The sequence below is a fragment of the Pinus tabuliformis genome, chromosome 9 (genome assembly GCF_031772625.1).
Source record: "Pinus tabuliformis cultivar Carrire ecotype Pingquan chromosome 9, CPIR1, whole genome shotgun sequence".
Taxonomy (NCBI): Eukaryota; Viridiplantae; Streptophyta; class Pinopsida; order Pinales; family Pinaceae; genus Pinus; species Pinus tabuliformis.
This window is the reverse complement of record NC_142307.1, coordinates 1,205,906,130-1,205,928,462: the sequence shown is the minus strand read 5'-3', so window position 1 is coordinate 1,205,928,462 and position 22,333 is coordinate 1,205,906,130. Positions and strand designations below refer to the sequence as shown.

At 36.2% G+C, this 22,333-nt stretch overlaps 2 protein-coding genes across 2 annotated transcripts; one reads left to right on the top strand and one right to left on the bottom strand.

The window, feature by feature from the left end:
• Positions 1 to 3,365: 3,365 nt before the first annotated feature.
• LOC149152879 (aspartyl protease family protein 1-like) lies at positions 3,366 to 5,046 on the bottom strand. Its single transcript, XM_089443629.1, has 4 exons — positions 4,781 to 5,046; positions 4,652 to 4,666; positions 3,972 to 4,210; positions 3,366 to 3,666 (listed from the first exon to the last, which is right to left on the bottom strand). Exons 1-4 carry the CDS (start codon positions 4,835 to 4,837, stop codon positions 3,366 to 3,368), a joined length of 612 nt encoding a protein of 203 aa, XP_089299755.1. The 5' UTR covers positions 4,838 to 5,046.
• A 6,228-nt stretch (positions 5,047 to 11,274) lies between these two features.
• Positions 11,275 to 11,793, top strand: LOC149152878 (uncharacterized). The gene has a single exon (XM_089443628.1). The coding sequence runs from the start codon at positions 11,275 to 11,277 to the stop codon at positions 11,791 to 11,793; it is 519 nt and encodes a 172-aa protein (XP_089299754.1).
• The last annotated feature ends 10,540 nt before the right edge of the window (positions 11,794 to 22,333 follow it).

Sequence of the window (22,333 nt, the reverse complement as noted above, 5' to 3'; positions counted from 1 at the left end):
TGTATTTCCATGTTTTATTAGTATGGATTATGTATTTCCATGTCTTATTCATACCGTAACAATAATATTAATGGATTATGTATTTCCATGTTTTATTAGTATGGATTATGTATTTCCATGTTTTATTAGTATGGATTATGTATTTCCATGTCTTATTCATACCGTAACAATTCAAGGCGACATCACCATCATTAACAAATAAGACACATTTCAAAAAAACAAGAACTAATATAATTTAAAAATATATATTATTATTTTTTATAAAGTTAAGATTACAAATATAAGTTTGATTTTTGGTCAAAGATTAACTATTTGAAATTCAAGGCATTTAATATGTTGAGTTTATAGTGAGTATTTTTTGTAATAACTTAAATATGGATTCTCTTATATAAAATATAAAGATATGTATTACTAGCAATTGCCCTAAAAAGTGCAAAGAGAGGCCGATAGATTTTTTAAATTGGAAAATTGGTCTGAGGATAATATTTGTAGATATGTATGTCGTATACCATATGTATTGGCAAATTTAAATTTTATATTTCCATCCGAGATTGCTTTTCAATGCTTTGGTACACTAATTATAATTATATTTCCCGGTGGCATTACCATATTTTCCAAAAGCAATTCAATGCTTGTGCTCAGGATATTTAAAAGCTATTCTATTCCTTCTCAAATAAACAGAACAACTGTTCAGTTTGCATGGAAAAAACACTTGAATGACCAGGTGTGAGTCACATACATTTCCGCCCAATTGGATAAAACAATTGTTTAATTGGCATACAAGAAAACTAATAAGAGGAACAAATTAGCCACTGCAACTAGTCACTGCAAGAACACCAAATTAAAGAAGAAAAATGATGAAGTAAAGAAATGTTGGTGTCGGATAATTGCAAGAAAGAATCTCAAATCTGTTTAAGCTTAGTCTCCAGCATTTCAAGTTGGCAAAGTACTCATGTATATCCATCCATAAATGCATGCCTCTTGAGGAGGAAGGTACAAGTGAAACATCTGAACCTTCATTGAGTAAAGGTAACCCCTCACTGTAATCATTTCCAAACTAGTATACCCATACAAACAAGGTTTCTGCAAAGATGAAGCATCAGCATAGACCCTTCTATTTAACAAAAAGGAGTTTACTGCTTAGTCAGGAGCACCCTTAAATGGGCAAAACGTAGTATTGAAAATTCTACCGTGTCCAAGAGAGAGATCAATGGTTGAATAACAGGATGATTCGTTATTCAAAACGAATGGAAACTTTGAATCGTGCAGAAAGGAAGTGGATAACTGGGATGAATTTTTTTTTTTTTAAAAGAAAATATTATCTCCAAACACATTAATGATTATGTAAATATTCTATTTCATATAATATTTTCTATTAAATTAAGAATCTGGTAGATATTCATAGTTTATACTAAGTATAAGAACCATTATAATGGTTAAAAAAAAAATTTATAGAAATAATTAAATTTAAATTTTACTTAAAATTAATAATAATTATTATAATAAAAAGAATATATATATATGTGAGATTTTTAATTTTGGAAATTTTTTTAATTTTATTTTAGAGATTTTAATTTGTAAATAAGTTTTGTTATAATATTATAGCTTATCAATATCAATTGTAAAATTTGGATTTTTGATTTCTGTATACTAGTTATTTATATCTTCTGAGATTTTTAATTTATAAATAGAATTTGTTGCAATACCATGACTTCTATCACTTGTCAAAATCTAGATTTTTGATTTGTGTATATTAAGTATTTATACCCTTCTCACATTTAATGAAAATCTCACTTTTTCTTTCTTGATTACAAGATTATTCAATCATTTGTTATTATTTTTAGTTTTATTTTTCATTTCATTTTTCCTCTTCACATGAAAATATTGATTAAATTAATTATATGAATATATGGAATAGATAAACTGATTTTTCTATTTTTATTTTTATTTTTAATAAAAAATATTAAATTAATATATATACATATAAAAGAAGGAATATCAATTAATTGTTATTAGGATTATTTTATAGCTAAATCCATTTATATTTGAATGTATAGATTTTTATTTATTATGATGTTGAATACATTATGTAATTTTATTATTTAACATTTTGATAAGATATTCTACTCATTATTCCATATGTAAATCTGAAATTAAAATAAAAAATATATTAGATTCAAAATTTAAAAAATAAAATAATAAAATAATATTATGAAAAAAATAAATAAATAATTATTTTCCAAAAAAATTCATTACAAAAATGATAAAATTAGAATTTAATAAAATATATGGATAAATAATATATGCAAGCAAATGAAAACTGATTAAAATACCTAATACCTAAAGAGTTGTAAATAAAAATTTGTGGGGGAGGGAAGAAGGTTAGTATAGGAAAAAATAAAAAGTAAAAGAAAATTAAAATGATTAAAATGGTTGCAAGCAAAGAATTGAGAGTGAAAATAAATGGAATGTTGGAAAAAATCGAACGAAATAAAATATGGAAAATAGGAAAATGTGATGGAAAATAGGAAAATGTGAGGTTGGAGGAAAGGAATGGAATGAAAATTAAAAAGAGAAAAATCAAGGATAGAGAATAGGAATAAAATAGCGATAATAGGAAAATGTGAGGTTGGAGGAAAGGTATGGAATGAAAATTAAAAGAGAAAAATCAAGGATAGAGAATGTGAGCTAAACCTATTAAAAATATTTAACACTTTATACATTTTAATAAAAATTCAGAATTGGATGAAATTTTCATTGAATTGATAGTAATTGAGAGGTTTTGAGGATTAGCTATGTTTATAACCATCTTCACCATTGACATTATTAAGATATTCTTCCATTTCTAGTTTGTCACAAATGATAGTGGTAAAAATCCCTAATACTGCCTTAAAATCCTTGCGACAAATCCTAGAAAGGAGGGGAAGCCATGATTGGGCAGCTAGCTACGCAGAGGGATTCCACGTGGAGAAGGCAATAAGGGAAGATGAACCCAGTAACCAACCTTCCCCAACCAAAATAGGCTTAGGGATTTGTATTACAATTGTGACTAGTGGATACCATAACCTTCCAAATCTTTCCACGATAATGACATCCCGCCCATGTGACTGATGTCCACTTGGTAGGATTTTATTGCTGGGACATTATCCCGAAAACAATGTAGTGGATGGCCTCATAATACGCTATGGGTGTCAATCAAATTATGTTATACATCATGTAGGAGTAGTTTTTGTTCATTCACATAGGTACACAATAGAAACCCCATGCAAAGTAGTATATAAGTTTTAAGAGGCGCGAGTTACATCGTAGCAAGGCATATGAAACTATCCAATGTCGTGAATATGTATAGGTAAAGAAATACCAAATCATGTCTGAGCGACGGTGACATACACATCGAAACATGAAGTGTCCTGAGTGATTAATGAAATAATATGCATATATAAGAACATGTGTATATATATTGAGAATATTTGATATCCTGCACTTGGAGAAAAAGTATCAAAGAAAGAATATAACGATTTTCCATTCAGAGACTTAGAGAAAGAATTTGATACAAGGCCTGAATTGTACAAAATGCTCGGGACAGAGATATCATCAATGCCAAGCCCAAGTAGACCATCAGGAGCCGCACCTAGTAGAAATGAGCCTGTTTGTACACTTCCACACCTATCAATTGCAACAAGCAAAGACCCACTCAACGAGTGTTCATTCATGTGTAGCACTTAAGAATGGAAAAACATTGACAGTGCAGAGTAATTTTCAGGTCATGTCACATGGTCTAATTCAGTATGGCCTCAGACTGAAATCCAGAGGCAGAAAACCCACTTCTAAAAATTCTAGTCCTGTAGAGAGGAGCAGTATAAGTTATATTACACCGAAAAATGACCTCATTATCAACTGCTTTGAACAGGAAGAGCACTAAATCTTCAGAACAGTCATATTCACTTTCAACAACAAGAAACAAATCATACCCAAACGTGATAGATGCCTTCACCATTCCTTCCTGTGACCCATCTCCAAGAGTCAGATAAAGAATATCCTCCACTAAAGTTCCTGCAGTGGATGTATTTGCAGAGAGATATTGAACGCTGTATGGGCATTGATCACTAAGTTTGGAGCATTCATTTTTTAATTGACAGAGAGTATTACTACAAGCAACTGACTTGCTTGTCTGCGAGGCTGATGGACTGTAAGTCTGTAAAATGATACCCTGTTTAAATAAGAATTAAATATCAGCAAAAGAGAATCCCATTTCAAGTCGAGGCATACAAACAGATACTATTAAGCTGAGGAGTTTCATTATCAAGGGAACCCACAGAAACACAAGATATGAAGAAGACTGGATATGCAACAAAATAGCCTTTTTCCTTTATCAGAGAAGCAGTTCTTGGTTTAAATAGTTAACGGATGGAATAGCTGTGCATTTTATCCTTATTTTAAAAGGGGTCAAAACTTAGGTTACAGGGTAACTGTCTCTGTAGGTAGTATTCTCTTTTTCTTAAAATTCTACTCGGTGGAATTATTATTAAGCTGACAAATGAAATAATAGCAGCAAAGAGATACAATTACATATAAATCTTACGAAAGCCAGATAATCAAGAAAGTAGGAAACTATAGAAAAGGAAAACGAAATAACGTTAGGGGTGCTGACCGTCACCAAAGATCCCTGTGAAAATAAACAAGACATAACTCAAATTGTAGACAGCTTACCTTGAAAGCTTAACATTTTCTGGTAGTTGAGAAAACCCCTGAAAACTGAAAGTATGAACACAGACTTTACCAGGATTAACGCCAAAGGGAGAGACAAAGACGACTGTTGAGGGGCACCAAATCTCATCTTGAGGCTACTGTAAACATGCAAATCTGTGGACACTCTCCCCAAAGAACCTGAATTTCTGACAGTCCCCAGGGTAGACTGGACAACAAAACCCTCGCGTTGTATTCCCAGCTCTGAGTTTTATTGAACGCATGCATGCAGAGTGCAAGTATAGGAAAAACCCCGGTGCAGGGTGGTGACCAGACGAGTAAGTTTAATGGGATAGTTAAATCCTAGGCAGGGTTGAAGTTATGTACAAAGCCCGAAGTCTGAGGACAAGGGGGCTCGACAGCAGAATCCCTGTCATTGCTATCTGCTTTTGAAATATGGGAAGGTGGAAAACAACCCTTCTGGCAGTGGTTACCCTTACAAGAGAACCCAAAAGCGGACGAGGATAAATGGTTACGACTTGAAAAGTAAACGTAGTGGATTGCAATGGCAGGACAACCAGCGAGAACAGGGACAGAACCCCTCTGTGGTGGATACCAGAAAACTTACAGCAAATAGTCTAGCAGTTATAAGACAGTAATTATAATTGACTGCAAATCCCCAAATTTTCCTGTATTGGGATTAATATCTCAGCACACAAAAGAAAAGTAAAGAATGAGAGATGCAACGCATATTATCCTGTAGGTGAGGCGAAGAAAAAGCATGGCCACAACAGTATAAAAATTTATAAAAGCTTGTCGACTAAAATACAAACTGAATTCACTTAAATGGGGTTTCAACTGATAGCCGAGGTATTACTACCAAGCGGCGAACCCAAAAACTTTTAGGACAAGAATAGAACCATCAAATGAAACAGCAGAAACTATATAATTATAATGCAGGAATAAATGTCCAGGCTAATGAGTTCATGGAGCTTATAAATTACATACATCCTGGTAGAACCCTTGTTTTTAAAACAAAACCCTGGATTCCTACCTAGACTGTCAATCAAAAATTGCAGAGTCGGTAACCCCGTTTAATATGAACAACACCCGTCTTAGGGTTTCATAGCACGGCCAGCGTGGATACATAACCGTATCGGGTGAAGCCATTGCTGCGGGTGTGAGCCTCCAAGCGACTCGAGCCCTGCACTGAGTAACCCCTGTGAATAATTCATGAACAAGAATTATGGTTAATGCATCTGTTGCAAAAAAAATACCCTTAGCTGCAAATTAACGGCGAACTGAACGCAGAATCGAAAGAACAGACCAGCATAAGGGAATTAGTTACCTGTAAAATTTAATAGTCCGCTGTCGTGCAAGAAACTGACTCCTGAGTAAACAATCCTGAGCAAACATGATCGTTTTGCATCACAGCTGGAGCACAGCGCATTATCCAGCAATAAATTCTATACCTAATTCAAACTGACTCTTCTCGAAGTCCGGCGGTGCGCACATATGTCAAATGGAAGCGCTCTCTCTATACAGATGCTCGCTGAATGTGGAAGACACGTGTCAATCACAGGGACAAAAGGACGACGAAAGTCTCTTTCAAAGGAAGGCCTATCGGCCTAATTAAAGAAAGAAAAATAAACATTTTAGCTAAGAAAATATATAAACAAGGTTGTATAGCTAGTTTTCTTTTGCCACTTAGTTTAATTATTGAATTTTGAAAGGTATGAACCAATTGCCACATTTGAACAAGGGCTACATTGTAGATACTCTCGCATAGTTTAAATATAGTTAAATTAGAGTCAAAAACTAAAATTTCATTATGGGTGATTGAGAGAGATGTAATCATAATAATGGGCAAAGTATAAGCCTTAGTTTTAAATTTTATGTGCATCAAAGGTTGAGTTTGATTATATTAATCATTTTTTCAAGTTCGTTGTTTCATTGCTAATATCCTTTTGACCAAATCATTTTACAAAATCACAAAGTTTTCAAAGTAGAACAATCATAATTTAAAATTATAATGTTAACTTGAAACATTTTCATACTTGTATTTAATGTTGTAAAACCAAGTGTCTTGCACAAAATGTCTAAATTGGAACATCCAAAATGTCCTAAGGATTCACTTTCACTAAGATAATCATTCCAATAAATGACTTTGTGAAAATCTATTGCTCAATCAAAATTTTATCAAGGATTCATATCAAAATAATAGTTTTCACCACCATAAACTATGATAAGCCAAATATTAACAATTCTCATCAAATAGTAGTTCTCTCAAATAGTTAATCGATTATCTCAACTTGAGCCGTATGATAATCCATGTGAGTTCAAGATCAATGATAATGATGACTTCTGTAATACATAAACTCTCATCACCTTTTAATATTATGTTAGTCTAGTGCCATTAATATCACATGCACATTTAGCCATCACTGCCTTTTCTATTATGTATATTATTAAATTTATAAAAATTAATTTACCTTATGCACTTTGTAAATGTATTAAAAGTTTAGTTTTACTCTTTAAGACCTCTCAAATAATTGTTTTTTTATAACTAGATTTCTATCACTTAAAAAAATAGATATTTATGGTAAATTTTAAGCAATAAAAAGTAATTATAAACTGATTAATTGTATAATTTACTTAATGCAATACATTAACTAATAATATTGATGTCCTAAGGGTTCACTTTCACTAAGATAATCATTTTTATAAATGACTTTGTGAAAATCTATTGCTTAATCAAAATTTTATCAAGAATTCATATCCAAATAATAGTTTTCTCCACCATAAACTATGATAAGCAAAAGAGTCACATTGTCAAGAGCTAAAACCCTATTAACAATTATCATCAAATAGTAGTTCTCTCAAATAGTTAATCGATTATCTCAACTTGAACCATATGATAATCCATGTGAGTTCAATATCAATGATAATGATGACTTCATACATAAACTAGCATCACCTTCTAATATTATGTTAGTCCATTGTCATTAATATCACATGCACATTTAGCAATTAGTGCCTTTCTATTATGTATATTGTTAAATTTATAAAGATTAATTTACCTTATGCACTTCGTCAATATATTAAAAGTTTAGTTTTACCCTTTAAAACCTCTCAGACAATTGTCATTTTATTACTAGATTTCATAGCTTAAAAAAATTAGATATATATAAATATCACATATAAATGTAAATTTATTTTCATTCACATGGGTTTTCAAGGCAATATTTTCCAATCCTCCACGACTTTCTATTTTTTTAAATCAATCAACTTATTATAGGTAAAGTTGTTAGTACCTAGAATTCAAATTTACAATTTGAGTTTCACATACAAATGATCTTATTTTACCAAAAATACATCTCCTAGCCATCCAATAAATTTCTCAATGAGTTGTGAGGAGTTAAGGTTAGTCAAAAAGGGACAAGGAAAAAGAAAGCTCGTTATATGTTAATTTGAATAAAGACATCATATCTCCAAATATATTCTTTTTATCAAAATTAAAGTCTATTGACTATAATTGACAAGAACCCTCCATGTTTGTTTATTTGAATTGAAGATTGATTGATTGCAGGACAGGCCTAAAGTTTCATTATTTTTTTTATTCATGGCAGTGAATTTCATATTATCCTCGTGTTTGGTTGTACTTCCAAGCAATTATGATGTTTAGTGAACCAAATCAATGAGAGAAACTAAACTTTAGACTGTATTGGACAGGTGGGCCAAAGTTTATTGAAAACACATTGTTTTCAGAGGGATGTTTTTGGCTGAAATTTGGTGGTCGATCGTTGTTCCACTTTCATAGTGTGATTGTACATTGTATTAACTAAACAGTTGCAAGCGCATGATCCGACGTCGGAAGTCATAATTACGAAATCAGACTCAAGGCCTCTGCATCAATCAAAGCGTAGATATATAAAATTAAAATTTTATATATATATATATATATATATATATATGTCGACTTCACGTTCAACATTGATTAATTGAAGGGTCAACACATTATCAAATGCGTTATACCCTGCTAGCTGCATGATAACAAAGGATACAAAGTACAAACAACTATGAAATTTTAAATAATGTGGAATCAAACCTTTATAGGTGTAAAACTATAAATGGCATGGATTCAAACCTTATAGGTGTAGAACTTTTGTGTGTGGAGTAATGTGTTTTATTTTCCAAAATTGATTTATCTCTTTTATCAAGGGACTTAACATGTCTCTGAAAAATCAAATTAGTTTAAAGAACATTAATAGGATATGTTAGTTGTCATCCATTGGATTTAGCTCATGTGGTTGGGAAATATATTGTTATCCTCTCCGCTCGGGTTCAATTCCTACATGTGAAATGTTGAGCATACGATGAATATTCAAAGCCTGGAATATGTATATTCCTCCTATGAAATATAAAGATATATCTCATGGAAAAAAGAAAAGAAAAAAATATATTTTAGCTTTTGAAAATTTTAGTGAGGGAAAATGCAATTATATTAGCATACATTTGAAGTAAGCAAAGTTTTCATTTTCTTTAATAGCAATAGATAAAAAAGAAACTTAATAAGTGGAAAAATACATTGTTATGCAACCATCTCACAAAACAGAAGAAAAGATAGATCAACAACTTAAAAATTATCCTCTTCGAGGGCGAAACCTCCTTTACACTACATAAATGAACAATTCTTAGAGATTCAAATGATAAGACCTCTTTGGTATATATAGGAGTCTAAAGGGTCCCAATATAATCAAAGCCTACATAACAATAATAATGTAAGGGCACAACAATAACAATAGTGGGCTTTTATGGGAGACAACAATAATAACATGGAGGATACATGGGCACAACAATAACAATAGGGGGCTACACTAACAATAACAATAAGAGAATGGGAAAATCCGAGCGTGACCTAGCTCTGCAACAGCGCGAGCGCTCCTGTGAGGAGTTTGGGCAGCGTTGAAGGACGCGGCCGCCTGCCGCAGATCGGCTTGGCTAGGCCTTACTCGAGGTCACCCGCCTCCATGGAGGTGTTGGGTTCTCCTCAGGGGCCTCCCTTCTCTCCTCCTCCGCCTTCTACCTCTGAAGCTTTCAACTCTCTGCTCACATCCTTGCCAAAGAAGAAGAAAGGTGAAGTTGCAAAGTTTGTGGAGAAACTGGAGGACATCCCTGAGATTTCTCTCCTGCCAGATGGGCCAATCCAAGTCACTTTGTCTCTAGCATATCGTGCCCTCGTTGTCCAATTCACAAGGCTTTGGCCATCCCCTAAATCCACAGAGATCTTGGTTGCCAAGAACTGGGCACCCTTGATCAAAAACAGAGTAACCTCATACTTTTTTGGGAGAGGCTACTTTCTGTTCGAGTTCACTGCAAAAGAGGACAAGGACATGATTTCCCAAAATGGACCTTACTTCATGGGCCCTCAGGGATTGTATATGAATAAATGCATGCCAGACTTTGATCCGGCAGTGGATGTTCCCACAGTGGTCCCGGTGTGGGTGAGACTCCCTAATCTCCCAGTGCATTGTTGGAATTGGGATTCGTTGAAGCACATAGGCAACACCCTAGGTAAATTTATAGATCGGGCTAATAATAAAGACCAGTACGATTGCGCCAGAATCTGCGTGGAGGTAGATCTAGAGGTGGGGCTCCCGGAAGCCATCAAAATCATCGTAGGTCCCTGGACTCATGTGCAAAAACTCGACTACGAGCAGCTGCCCTTCAAATGCCGGAAATGCCACGTCTACGACCATTTTGCCAGAGGTTGTCCGTCCAATGGGGCGGAAGAGAAAGGGAAAGAAGAAGGCTGGAACCAGGTCAAGCGCACCAAGACCTCTCACAAGAAGACTGCAACTGCAAATGATAAAGGCCCTCAAACGGCCCCTGTTCAGCAATCAACCATGGAAGGCCAAGAGAACAAATTTGAGCTCCTAGGATCTAAAACCGTGGCCTCCCAAGAGGTTGAGATCCCAAAGGAAATTTCTCCTGCCAAAGCTTCCCCCTCCGTCTCGACCAAAGGTGGAAGTGCCATAGAGAGATCCAAAGGAAAGCTCTCAGAAGAGGAGGAGGAAGTCCAAGAATCTGAGGAGTCAAAAGAAGAAGGAGAAATAGGAGACTCTCAATCCTCTCCCAGAAGATCCACAAGAGGACGCAAGTCTGCCAGGGAAAAAAGAGAGCAGGAAACCTACAAAGATAAGCTTCAGGGCAGCCAGCCAACCCTTGAGAAGCTATTGGCAAAAACTCCGAAGACGATGAGGAATCAAACTCAAGGTTCCAAGGGAGCCCACCATAACAAAAGTAAATGATGAAGATCGTCTCCTGGAACTGTAGGGGTATGGGCACTAGAGCCAAGGAAGAAGCAATGAAAAGTTTAACAAGATTGGAAGCCCGGATATCCTCCTCATCCAGGAGACCAAAATGGAGGATACAGCTTTCCTCCAAGCAAGTAAAAAATTTTGGAATAAAAGCGGAGCGCAAGCTATCTCTGCTCGTGGAGCCTCGGGAGGGCTTGGCTCCCTCTGGAATGCCAACAAGTTCTCAATAATCTCTGAGACTTTGAACACCCATTGGATCTTCTTAAAGATGCAGCATCTTGATACCAAAGAGATCATATGTCTTTTCAATGTGTATGTCCCTAACAATGCTGGGGAGAAGAAGATTTGTTGGGACTCCATAAAAAATCTGGCAGATCTAGAGAACCTGGAAAACATCATCATCGCTGGAGATCTCAATCTCACCCTTCTTTCGTCAGAAAAAAGAGGAGGCTGCATAGTAAGGGATCCGGCAAGGGAATGGGCAGAGGATCTCATGCAGGACTGGGACCTGCTAGACATCAAGCCTTCTTCCAGTAAGTACACTTGGTCAAATAAAAGAGTCGGTCCTGGTCATATAGCTGCAAGACTAGATAGATTTCTTGTTCAAAGTTCCTTTCTTCTTCTCGGTCTAGAGGCTAGAATGCACATCCTCCACAGCAGTGTTTCGGATCACAAGCCCATTAGACTTGAGCTGCTGGCTCTCAAGGATCTGGGCCCTATTCCTTTCAGATTCAGTCCTCTATGGATCAAAGAGGCAAATTTCATGCAAAAGGTTAGGGATTGCTAGAAGGAGCCAGTCAAGGGTTCCCCCTTTTTTGTTTGGGAAGAAAAACTCATAAGAGTAAAAGTGATGTTGAAAAGTTGGGCCAAGACTTTGCCCAACCCTGCAACTGAAAGAAAAAAATTCAAAGTTCCTTAGAACTGCATCATCTTCAACTGGAAGAAACTGAAATCACAAAAGAAGACCTGGACAAGGAGATGCAGCTTCAGCAGAAATTTCACAAGGCTTGCTTAGCCGAGGAAGAATACTGGAGGCTTAAATCCAGGAGCCTTTGGCTCAAAGCAAGGGATAGAAACTCCTTCTTCTTTCATAAGAAAGCCCAAGCCAGGAAATGCTCTAACTCCACCTCTGAAATTAAAGAAGAGAACTACATCCTAAAGGATATAGCCAACATAAAAAAGGTAGCTTCTGACCATTTTAAGAATTTGTATAGTGAGGGATTGGAGGTTGGACATAGTTCTAAACTCCTGGATGTAGTTCCCCACCTGATCACTGCTAGGATGAACCATCTGTTAGAAGCTAAAGTCAACAAAAATGAAGTAAAGGATGCCCTCTTTGATATGGACCCTGACAAAGCCCCGGGACCGGACGGATTCACAGCCAGATTCCTTCAGTCTTGTTGGCAGATTGTGGAGAAGGAATTCCTCAAAATGATCCTAAAATCCCAAGATTGCCAGAAAATTGGAGGCTGCACAAATTCAGCATTCCTCGCCCTTATCCCCAAGGAAAAAGGAGCAAACTCCTTCAACATATTCCACTCGATCTCCTTGTGCAATATTGGATACAAAGTGATAACCAAAGTAATAGCAAACAGATTAAGGAACATCCTCCCCAAAATCATCCCGGAGAACCAAGGAGGATTCATTCATGGCAGACAGATCGTGGATAATTTCATTTTGGTTCAAGAGGTGATCCACTCTAGCATGCATTGAAAAGAAAAAGGTATGGTGGTCAAGCTCGACCTAGCAAATGCTTTTGATCGAGTTAGACATAGTTTTTTGTTGGATGTTCTGCACAAGATGGGATTTGGATTAAGCTTTATAAATTGGATTCGAGCTTGTATATCGGAGCCCTGGATTGCTCCCCTAGTAAATAGTAGGGCTACATATTTTTGCAAAGCCTTTAGGGCGCTGAGGCAGGGGTTCCCCCTCTCACCCCTCCTCTTTGTGCTGCGGGCTTCTGTCCTCAGCTTTTATCTAGACAAGAAGCAACAAGACCGAGAGATAGTTGGGCTAAGCATAGCAAGAGGGGTAAAAAAACATCAATCATGCCCTCTTTGCCAATGACACTTTGTTGCTGGGCGCTTCAACTCCGCTCTTAGCTGCCAGATTTAAAGAAGTGTTGGATGAATTCTGTGAAGTCTCGAGCAGCAAATTAAATAATGGAAAATGTCATATTTATTGTTGGAATATTTATCCATCTTCCCTAAATTCCATTGCTAGATGCCTAGGCTTTGGAACCTCTTCAAATTGGACCTCTTTCAAATATCTTGGCCTTCCTATCTTCCTCAAGAGGGCCTTGAGCAAAGATTGGAACCCTCAGCTAGAGAAATTCAAAACTAAAATGTAGGTCTGGGGCTCCTCCTGGCTCAATATTGTAGGCAAAGCAGTGCTCATCAAAGCAGTTCTCAACAGTCTTCCATTATTCCAATTCTCTGTTCTCTTAGCACCTGTGGGTATTCTCAAGAAGATGGAGGACCTTATTAGGAAGTTTTTCTGGAAGGGAGGCAAGCAAAATGAAAAGAAAATCCCACTTGTCAACTGGGAAATTGTTTCCAAGCCTCTACAGGAGGGAGCATTGAATTTTAAAAACCTCTGCACTCAAAATTTAGCCATGGGAGCGAAACTGATTTGGAGAATTATAGCTCCCAATCAAGGTTGGGCGCATTTAGCATTATGGAAAAAATACTTCAGAGGAAGGCGTCTTCGCTACTTGGATAAGCCCAAATCCCAATTTAGATCTCCCTTCAACATTCTAAGTATCAAAGCAGCTCCTATGGTGAATGTGCATGCTTATTAGATCCTTGGGAACGGTCAATCCATTAATCTATGGGAAGACCGAATTATGAGTAGGCCCTCGATGGTTGAAACTCGCTCCTTGCATTCGCTGCGGATGTGGATGATGGATGCACACATTAAATCGTTGTGGGATATGTCATGTTGGATCGGACATCGTTGGGCAGGCTGGAAGCAGCTCCCGGTCCCTCCTGCTCTCCAAAGCGACTGCGTAGAGCTCTACAATCTTCTGCACGGGTTGGCTCCCATTCACGTTCAGAGAAAAGATGCCTGTGGATGGGGTCTGTAGCGCGAAGGCTACTCGGTGGCACAAGGGTATGTTAAATGCTTGGAAAGGCCATACGTATAGCCAGATCCTGCTCCTTGGAATGGGATATGGAAGTTCCCCTCCATCCCGAAAATTGATCATTTTTGTTGGTTGCTCTACCATAAAAAAAAATTAACGGATGATAGGTTGCAGAAGAGGGGATTTTTTGGCCCTTCTAGATGCATGCTATGTAAAGATAAGCCAGAATCCACCCTTCACCTCATGCTGGAGTGTAGATATGCCGTCCAAATCTGGCAAGAGCTCTTAGGAGCATGGAAATCTAGCTTCACTCTCCCCTGCATTATCCCGGATCTGTTTGCTGGTTGGCTGTCCAGATACCCAGGTCCAACCCCAAAAAACAAATTAATCATAGCAGCTTGGACTACTCTTCCCAAAATTATCAGTTGGCAGATTTGGTTAGAGAGGAATAGAAGGATATTCAGAAACAAAGAGCAGGATTTCAGTCTCGTTGCAATCACAGTCAAATGTCAGCTAAATGAATGCCTGAGAGATAGAATGGATGATTCAAGCCTATGCCAACAAGACATCGAGTTGGGTGCTGCACTCAGTCTCCAATTCCAAAAATCGATTATCATCCCCATTCCTCCCAAAGAATGGCAAATCAGAAAAAATGAAGAAGACTTTCAGTCCTGGATTTCCAAGCAAACAATCCCCTCTCTCTTCTTTGACAGGGCAGCCAAGGGAAATCCAGGAATCGTTGGTGCGGGAGGGCTCATAATAAATATAGAAGGAACTCCTATCCACAGATTTGCTTGGGGACTGGGTCACTCCTCTAGCATGCAAGCTGAAGCGTTGGCTCTTTTCCAAGGGATCAAGCTGCTCAAAGAATTGGGATTCAGGGAGGTTAATGTCTTTGGTGATTCACAGGTCATCATCAAAACAATGGTGACAAACTCTATTCCAACATATTTGCATCTTGCAAGGACGATCACAAGAGTCAAAGCAATGGCAAAGTCCTTGAAATTGGAATTTTTCCATGTGCTGAGAATAAACAACAAAGAGGTGGATATTGAAGCAAACAAGGCAGCCCAGTTACTTGCTGGGGCTATTCTCAGAGACAAAGAAACATCGTGGGATCCAATTCCTTAATCCCCTATCTTCCATGTTTTACTACATTTTATTGAAGCAATTTGTATGCATTCACAAGCTCAGCAAATAACAGAAATAGAGTTCATTGTAAAATGTAAGAAGAGATGAATCATAAGTGTATGCGCCTTGATCCTCTTGTTGGAGAGGTGCTCAGAAATCACCTCCAATATCTGTAATCTGTATTGTGGCTTTATGCCAAGTATCTAATGCAATCCTATAACCGTTCCTGTGAAAAAACAATAACAATAAGGGGAATACACTAGTATGATAGGGACTTAACATGCCCCTCTCCTTCAAAAAAGTGTTGTCTTCAACACTTGAGTAGTTCCGGACATGGATGGAATTTGACGAGCATTTTGCTCGTATTTGACACCTAAAATTTCTAGATGCATGTCCTTTAGGACGTACTTGGAACCATGGAAAATGTATTTTTGACGTGCAATGATTTTTTTCAAAACGTTATTAAGTCTATTTATTTTCACTCTGACTTTTGTAATATTTGATGTCTATTTGTATAATAATATGGATTTGAGATGAACAATTGATTAGTAGTACAAATATGCAGTATTGTATGTCTATTCGTCTAAGCATCTTTATAATGCTAGTTTTGTTTCCGGTGGATCCACAATGGAGATGTCAAACAATGGTCTAAGTATTGTATGTCTATTTGTCTATGCATCTTTATAATGCCAGTTTTGTTTCCGGTGGATCCACAATAGAGATGTCAAACAATGGTCTAAGTCTTCACATGCCTCTAAGTCTTCCTCTCCCAACTCAAACTTGGTATGCCCACCCTTAACAAAAAAATCGAAATGGAAGACATGAATCCCTTGTTAAACACTGTGGAAGAAAAATGAAGTGATAATTGTTATCTTACTCTCTGAGAGTCTAACCATCTCGGCCTTGGGCGAAAAAACTCTCTTCATACTTCTTCCAGTTTCTTTTCCCTCAACGAGACGAGCTCACTCTCCCTGATTATGTTCCCTGGTGGCATGTAAATCACTAGCTTATTCATTGCTCTGGGATCGTTTGCCATCATTATCGTTAGAGTTGTTATGCCATTCTCTGAATCCGTATCGGATATACTTAAAATACATGCGTCTTATTCCAGCGATATAGATATGATTAAAATATGTGCGTCTTAAAATATGGGATAGACAACTAACCAATTTATTAGTCCATTTCATTTACAAAGGTATTTTATAACTTTTTTAATGAATTTTTTTATTTTCTTTTTCAACGGGAAAGATTTAATTCAAAGTGAAGATAATGCTCAACGTTTTTTTAGTTTAGAACAGGTCGCACCAGTATTAGCCATTTGAATTATAGGTTTGCGGGGGAGGGGGTGTTATAAAATGCATTTTTGAGATGGTTGTATGTTGGAGTTAGTATTATTAAGGATTTGTGGTGTGTGGAAACACTTTTCATTTATTTTAGAGTATTTCTATTTTGTATTGAATTTTATATTGAATAATGTCATTAATTATCTCTGAATTTGTATAGAATTTAGTCTTATTAGGATTTTAAAAATTGTTGCTTTTAAATGATAATTTAAAGATATGTAATAGATAACCATCAAATACTTACTTAAGATTGATTATATATTTTCAATAAGAAAAAAGATATTGTTTCAAATGCTCAATGCTTTTTGTTGAAACCCCCACAATTATAGTTGTCAAAGTATTCAAATTTAAATATCTTTAACTTTTATTCCACGTGTATGAGTTAGACTAAAGGGTATAGCCTATAAATAATACACCAAGATGAAAATTATTTTTCAATTCAATTTTATAGACATTGGTTTTGTGTGTGTGTGTGTATATATATATAAACAACAAAGCCAATGCATATAATATTGAATTGAAAAAAAAATAACACACACACACATATCTATCAATTTTATTAAATTTTGATTATAAATAGAAAGAAAGATTTTATCACAACATGTTTTTACCACATTTAATATTTATAAGTGTTTGCTCTTTGAGAATGTAATAATGGAGGAAATCATAACACAATCTTATAACATTATGTTAAGAGATCTACAATGTCCATTTATGATAAGTTTAGTCTTTTAATTTTTAGATCCTATAATATATATTAGATTATGTAAATCATCACATAAATCATATTAATTTATTTATTTTTGATTTTGTATTGATAACATTCAATAGTTTTACTATGTGGGTCATCTTATATGTTCCATAAGATCTCCTTATGATTTCAGGTTCCACAAATTTTATTGTGAGTGTTCCATGCAATTTCAAGCCAAAATTCAAGATTTAATAAGTGATTTGTGTGTTATGTTCATTTTGTTTTTTCTTTTTTTCTTATGATAAATATGTAAATATGTGAATTTTTTTAACGTAGTTATGTTATTGAAGGGTAATTTTTTAATCAAACATTTATTGGTGAAGGGTTAATTTATTACGAGAACATCACTCTTGAAGAGAAAAAATTTAAACATATTGTTTCTTGACGGGTAGCATATGGACCAAAAACTTAAAAAAAAAATGTATGAGGAGCAAAGAGAAATCCAAATTCCAACCCAGGTTTTGGATGCTTTTGTATAAAATTCTCATCCTCCCATGTGGAATCTTCAACGGGTAAGTTCTTCCACTTAATGAGATACTCGAAAATTAATCGATTCCGTAGTTGTCGGGTTCTTGTTTCCGTGACTGCTTCATGATCAAATATGATTTTTCCTTCTTCGTCAAGTTCTAAGAACACTGTTTGAAACGGGATCTTGTCACCTATAACCTTTTTTAAGCATGAAACATGGGAAACTAGGTGTACTCGGGAAGATGTAGGCAACTCCAATTTGTATTCCATAGTACCAATCTTTTGCAGCAACTTGTAGGGACCATATTACTTGGGTGATAATTTATTATCCTTCTTAGCTTGCTTGAGGGACATTTGTTTGTATGGTTGTAACCGTAAAAATACACATTCGCCTACGTCAAAACTTCTTTCACTGTGATGTTGATATACCTGTTGTTTCATTCGATTTTGTGCTAGGGTGAGGTTATCCTTTAAGAGTTGGAGAACTTGTTGTTGATGCTCGAGGTGGTCTTTCACTCATTGAACCTTAGAATATTCTCTTAAAGATTATGTGATGGATGGTGGATCATATCTGTAGAGTGCCATAAATGGGGTCATTCTTGTTGCAGTATGGAAGGAAGTGTTATGCCACCATTCAGCTAGAGGTAACCACTGACCCATTGTGTTTGTTTATCGGATACAAAGCAACAAAGATATCCTTCCAAATATTTATTCACTATCTCAGTTTTCCTACCAAATTGAGGATGATAAGATGAGTTATGAGCTAATTGAGTACCAAGACAAGAAAATAATTTCATACAAAAATTTCCAATGAAAATGGGATCTTTGTCACTTACAATAATCTTTGGGCTTCTAGGTAGCTTTTGAATTGTTTCCATAAATGTCGTAGCAACTGTACTGGCATTAAAAGGATGAGATAATGCACAAAAATGTGCATACTTGGTAAGTCTATCAACTACCAGCATGATGACACTCTTTCCTTCATACTTGGGTAAACTTGTGATAAAATCCATTGAGACCTCCTCCCAATGCTAACTTGGAATGGCTAAAGGTTGTAACAGACCCCGGGTCTTAATTGACTCAACTTTATTTTGTTGATAAACCAAACCTTCTGCCACAAACTTCTGAATATCAGATTTAAGGCCATCACAAAAAATCCTTCTTGGCCCTGTGGTAAGTTTTTTAAAATCTTGAGTGCCCTCCTAAGGGGGAGTTGTGAAATTCCAAAAGAATATTTTGCTTGAGTTGGGAATTTTTACAAAGATACAAGTGATCTTTATACCATAATTAATCATTTTTCCAGCTAAATGTCTCAGATGTACTAGGATCTTGCTGCAACTTTTGAATAAGTGTCCACACTTGTTCATCATTCTTTCATTCATCTCTTGCTTTGGTTATCCAATTAGGTTGGATAATAAAAATGGCACAAAGCAATGCTTCAACATCCTCATCCTTTCTCGAGAGTGCATCTGCAACAACATTTTGCTTCCCTTTTTTGTAGATGATTTCAAAGTCATAACCCAACATCTTTGTGACCCATTTTTGTTGCTCTTCTGAAGATAATATTTGTTCCAAAAAGTATTTAAGATTATCATGACCTATTTTTACCTTGAAGTGTCCTCCCATCAAGTAAGGTTGCCATTTCTTTAGTGCATGTAGTATTGCGAACATTTCCTTCTCATAAATAGGTTTGTGTAAATACTTTCCTTTAAATGGACGACTTTCAAAAGCAATGGGTCTTCCTTCTTGCATTAAGACAACACCAATTCCATTTCCTAAGGCATCACATTCCACAATAAAAAAAAAAATTGTGAAGTCTGGCATTTCTAAGACCGGTGCTTGGCACATTGCATCTTTAAGATGTTCAAAGGCCTTAGTTGCTTCTGGAGTCCAAGAAAACACATCTTTCTTCGGTAATGTTGTTAGAGGTGTTGTTATTCTCCCATAATTCTTAACAAACTTGTGATAATACCTTGTTAACCCGATAAATCCTCGAAGATGCTTTATGGTTGTGGGGATTTTCCATTCCTTGATGGCTTTAATTTTGTTAGGGTCTACCTTAACACCCTCATGAGATACAATATGACCCAAATATTCCACCTCTTGTACTCCAAAGAAACATTTGGAGGTTTTTGCATATAATTGTTTCTCCTCCAATAGTTTGAGCACCCTGTCAACATGTTGAACATGATCCTTCCAAGACTTGTTGTAGATTAGTATATCATCAAAAAATACTAGCACAAATTTTCTAAGGAAGGGTTTGAAAATGGAATTCATCAAACTTTGAAATGTGGAAGGTGCATTAGTAAGGCCAAAAGGCATGACCAAAAATTCATAATGACCCTCATGAGTTCTGAATGTTTGTTTGTTTGTTTGTTTTTGTTTTTGTTTTTGTTTTTTTTTGTTTTTTTCTCACTTTAGTCTTCATTCTAATTTGATGATATCCTGAATGAAGACCCAACTTGGTGAAGTAAATTGCTCCATGTAATTCATCCAACAATTCATCAATGACATGAATGGAAAATTTTTAATAGTGAGCTTGATGATCTCCCTATAATCGGACACATACGCCATGATCCATCCTTCTTGTGCACCAATACTACTAGAGTAGAGAAAGAACTTTGACTAGGTTGAAATATACCGGCTTCTAGCATTTCTACAACCATACGTTCAATTTCACTCTTTTGGGCATAGGGATATCTGTAAGGTTTGATGTTTGGAGGAACACTTCTTGGAATCAAATGAATAGCATGATCAAGATCATGAATAGGTGGGAGGCCTTTGGGAGTCTCAAATACCTTGGAATGATTGTCTGAGACTTTTTGGAGATTTGAAGAAATAGATGATTTCGATGTTTGAACCTATAGTGAGCATAATTGTGCAATTATGCCTTGTTGTTCTTTCTTCATAAACTTTGTCATGCCATTAGAGTTGATTATCTTTCCTGTTTTCCCTGCGATACACCTTAATTCAACTTCCTTTCCTTCCAAAAAAAATTCAAGAAAAATTCTTGAAAATTAAAAGTTATCGGTTCCAAATATTGTAACCATTAGACTCCTAGTACAACATCAACACCATCCATTGGAATGGAAAGCATAGAAATATTCAATACATATTCCCCCATGGTTAGCTTGATATTATGGCATTTTCTAGAGCAATTTATAGTTCCTCCATTTGCAACCATCACTTGACACTCTCGTGCTAGATGTACTAAGCAATTCAATTCCTTGGCTATCTTACAATGAAAAAAATTATGGATACTACATGAATCAAACAACACTATTACCTTTTTCTTCTTGATACATCCTTCTACCTTGAGAGTTTGAGGAGTGGTAATTATTTCCAATGCATTACAAGATATGGCCGGATTCATTTCTTCTTTCTCTGGGGTTGTGTAACAACCCTCGTAAAAATTCATGTAAAAATATATAAAACCACGATCATGGGACACGTATTCCAAGCTTAATGGTGGGAGAAACATCCTAGCGGGTGTTTATTTGGTTTATTATGGCTAAGGAAATTAGCAAAGGCTTTGGAAAGACATGAGGCATTATTTGACATTTTATTTATGAAAATAATGGAAATTAGGATAAAAGGAAGGTGAAAGGTCACAAGTTGCATGTGAGGAGGAAAATGAAGGAAAATAATGGAAATTAAAGAAAATAGAGGCCTCATTGATAAAAAGGATTCTAAGGATCAGTGGGCAGGCTTGGTTAATGTAAGCTTGGCCAGTTCAGTTTTGGTGGAGCTTTATCCTATTCTCTCTCTTTCTCTCCCCCATACTCTTGGATACTTAGAGTTTTATTGGAGCACTCTCGAGGAGTGTGGCATACTTTTAGTTTTGGAGCAAGAAGGTAAAGGAAGAGCATGAAAGCGCAAGAGGACATCGGGGTCAACAGCTACAATGGGTTTTGCTTGCAGGTACCAAGTTGCATGTATGTTTTCCTCACTAGTTTTGGCATGCATGGCACATGCATGTGGTTCCTTGGTCACGATCTTCATTGGCATGGAGGATTGCCTGGATTGACAGTGGATTTGCCTAACCTTGCCATTTCCTAGATAGTCATGGTGTTGTAGGTTTATTTCTTTGTTATTCTGGTTGGTTCTCATGTTTCCTTTAGCTTGGGTTGAGTTATTAGTTCCTGGAGCCTTGGTTGGACAAACACTATGGAAGCCCTGTAACAGCTTGGGCTGAGTTACTAGTCCTAGAAGCCTTGGTTGGACAAACTCTTTGGAAGCCCTGTATTAGATTGGATTGAGTTACTAGTCCTGTAAGCCTTGGTTGGACAAATGCTCTGGAAGCCCTTAGTGGGTTGAGTTACTAGTCCTGGAAGCCCTGGTTGGACAAACGCTCTAGAAGCTCAGAAAAGTTGTGGGTTGAGTTACTAGTCCTGGAGCGTTGGTTGGACAAACGCTCTAGAGCCCAGAAGCAGCCGTGGGTTGAGTTACTAGTCTTGGAAGCCGGGTTGGAACAAACACTCTAAAGCACTGGAAGGCTTGGGTAGAGACCAATCTGATGATGGATTTGTGATGTCCGACCATGAGGTGGAAT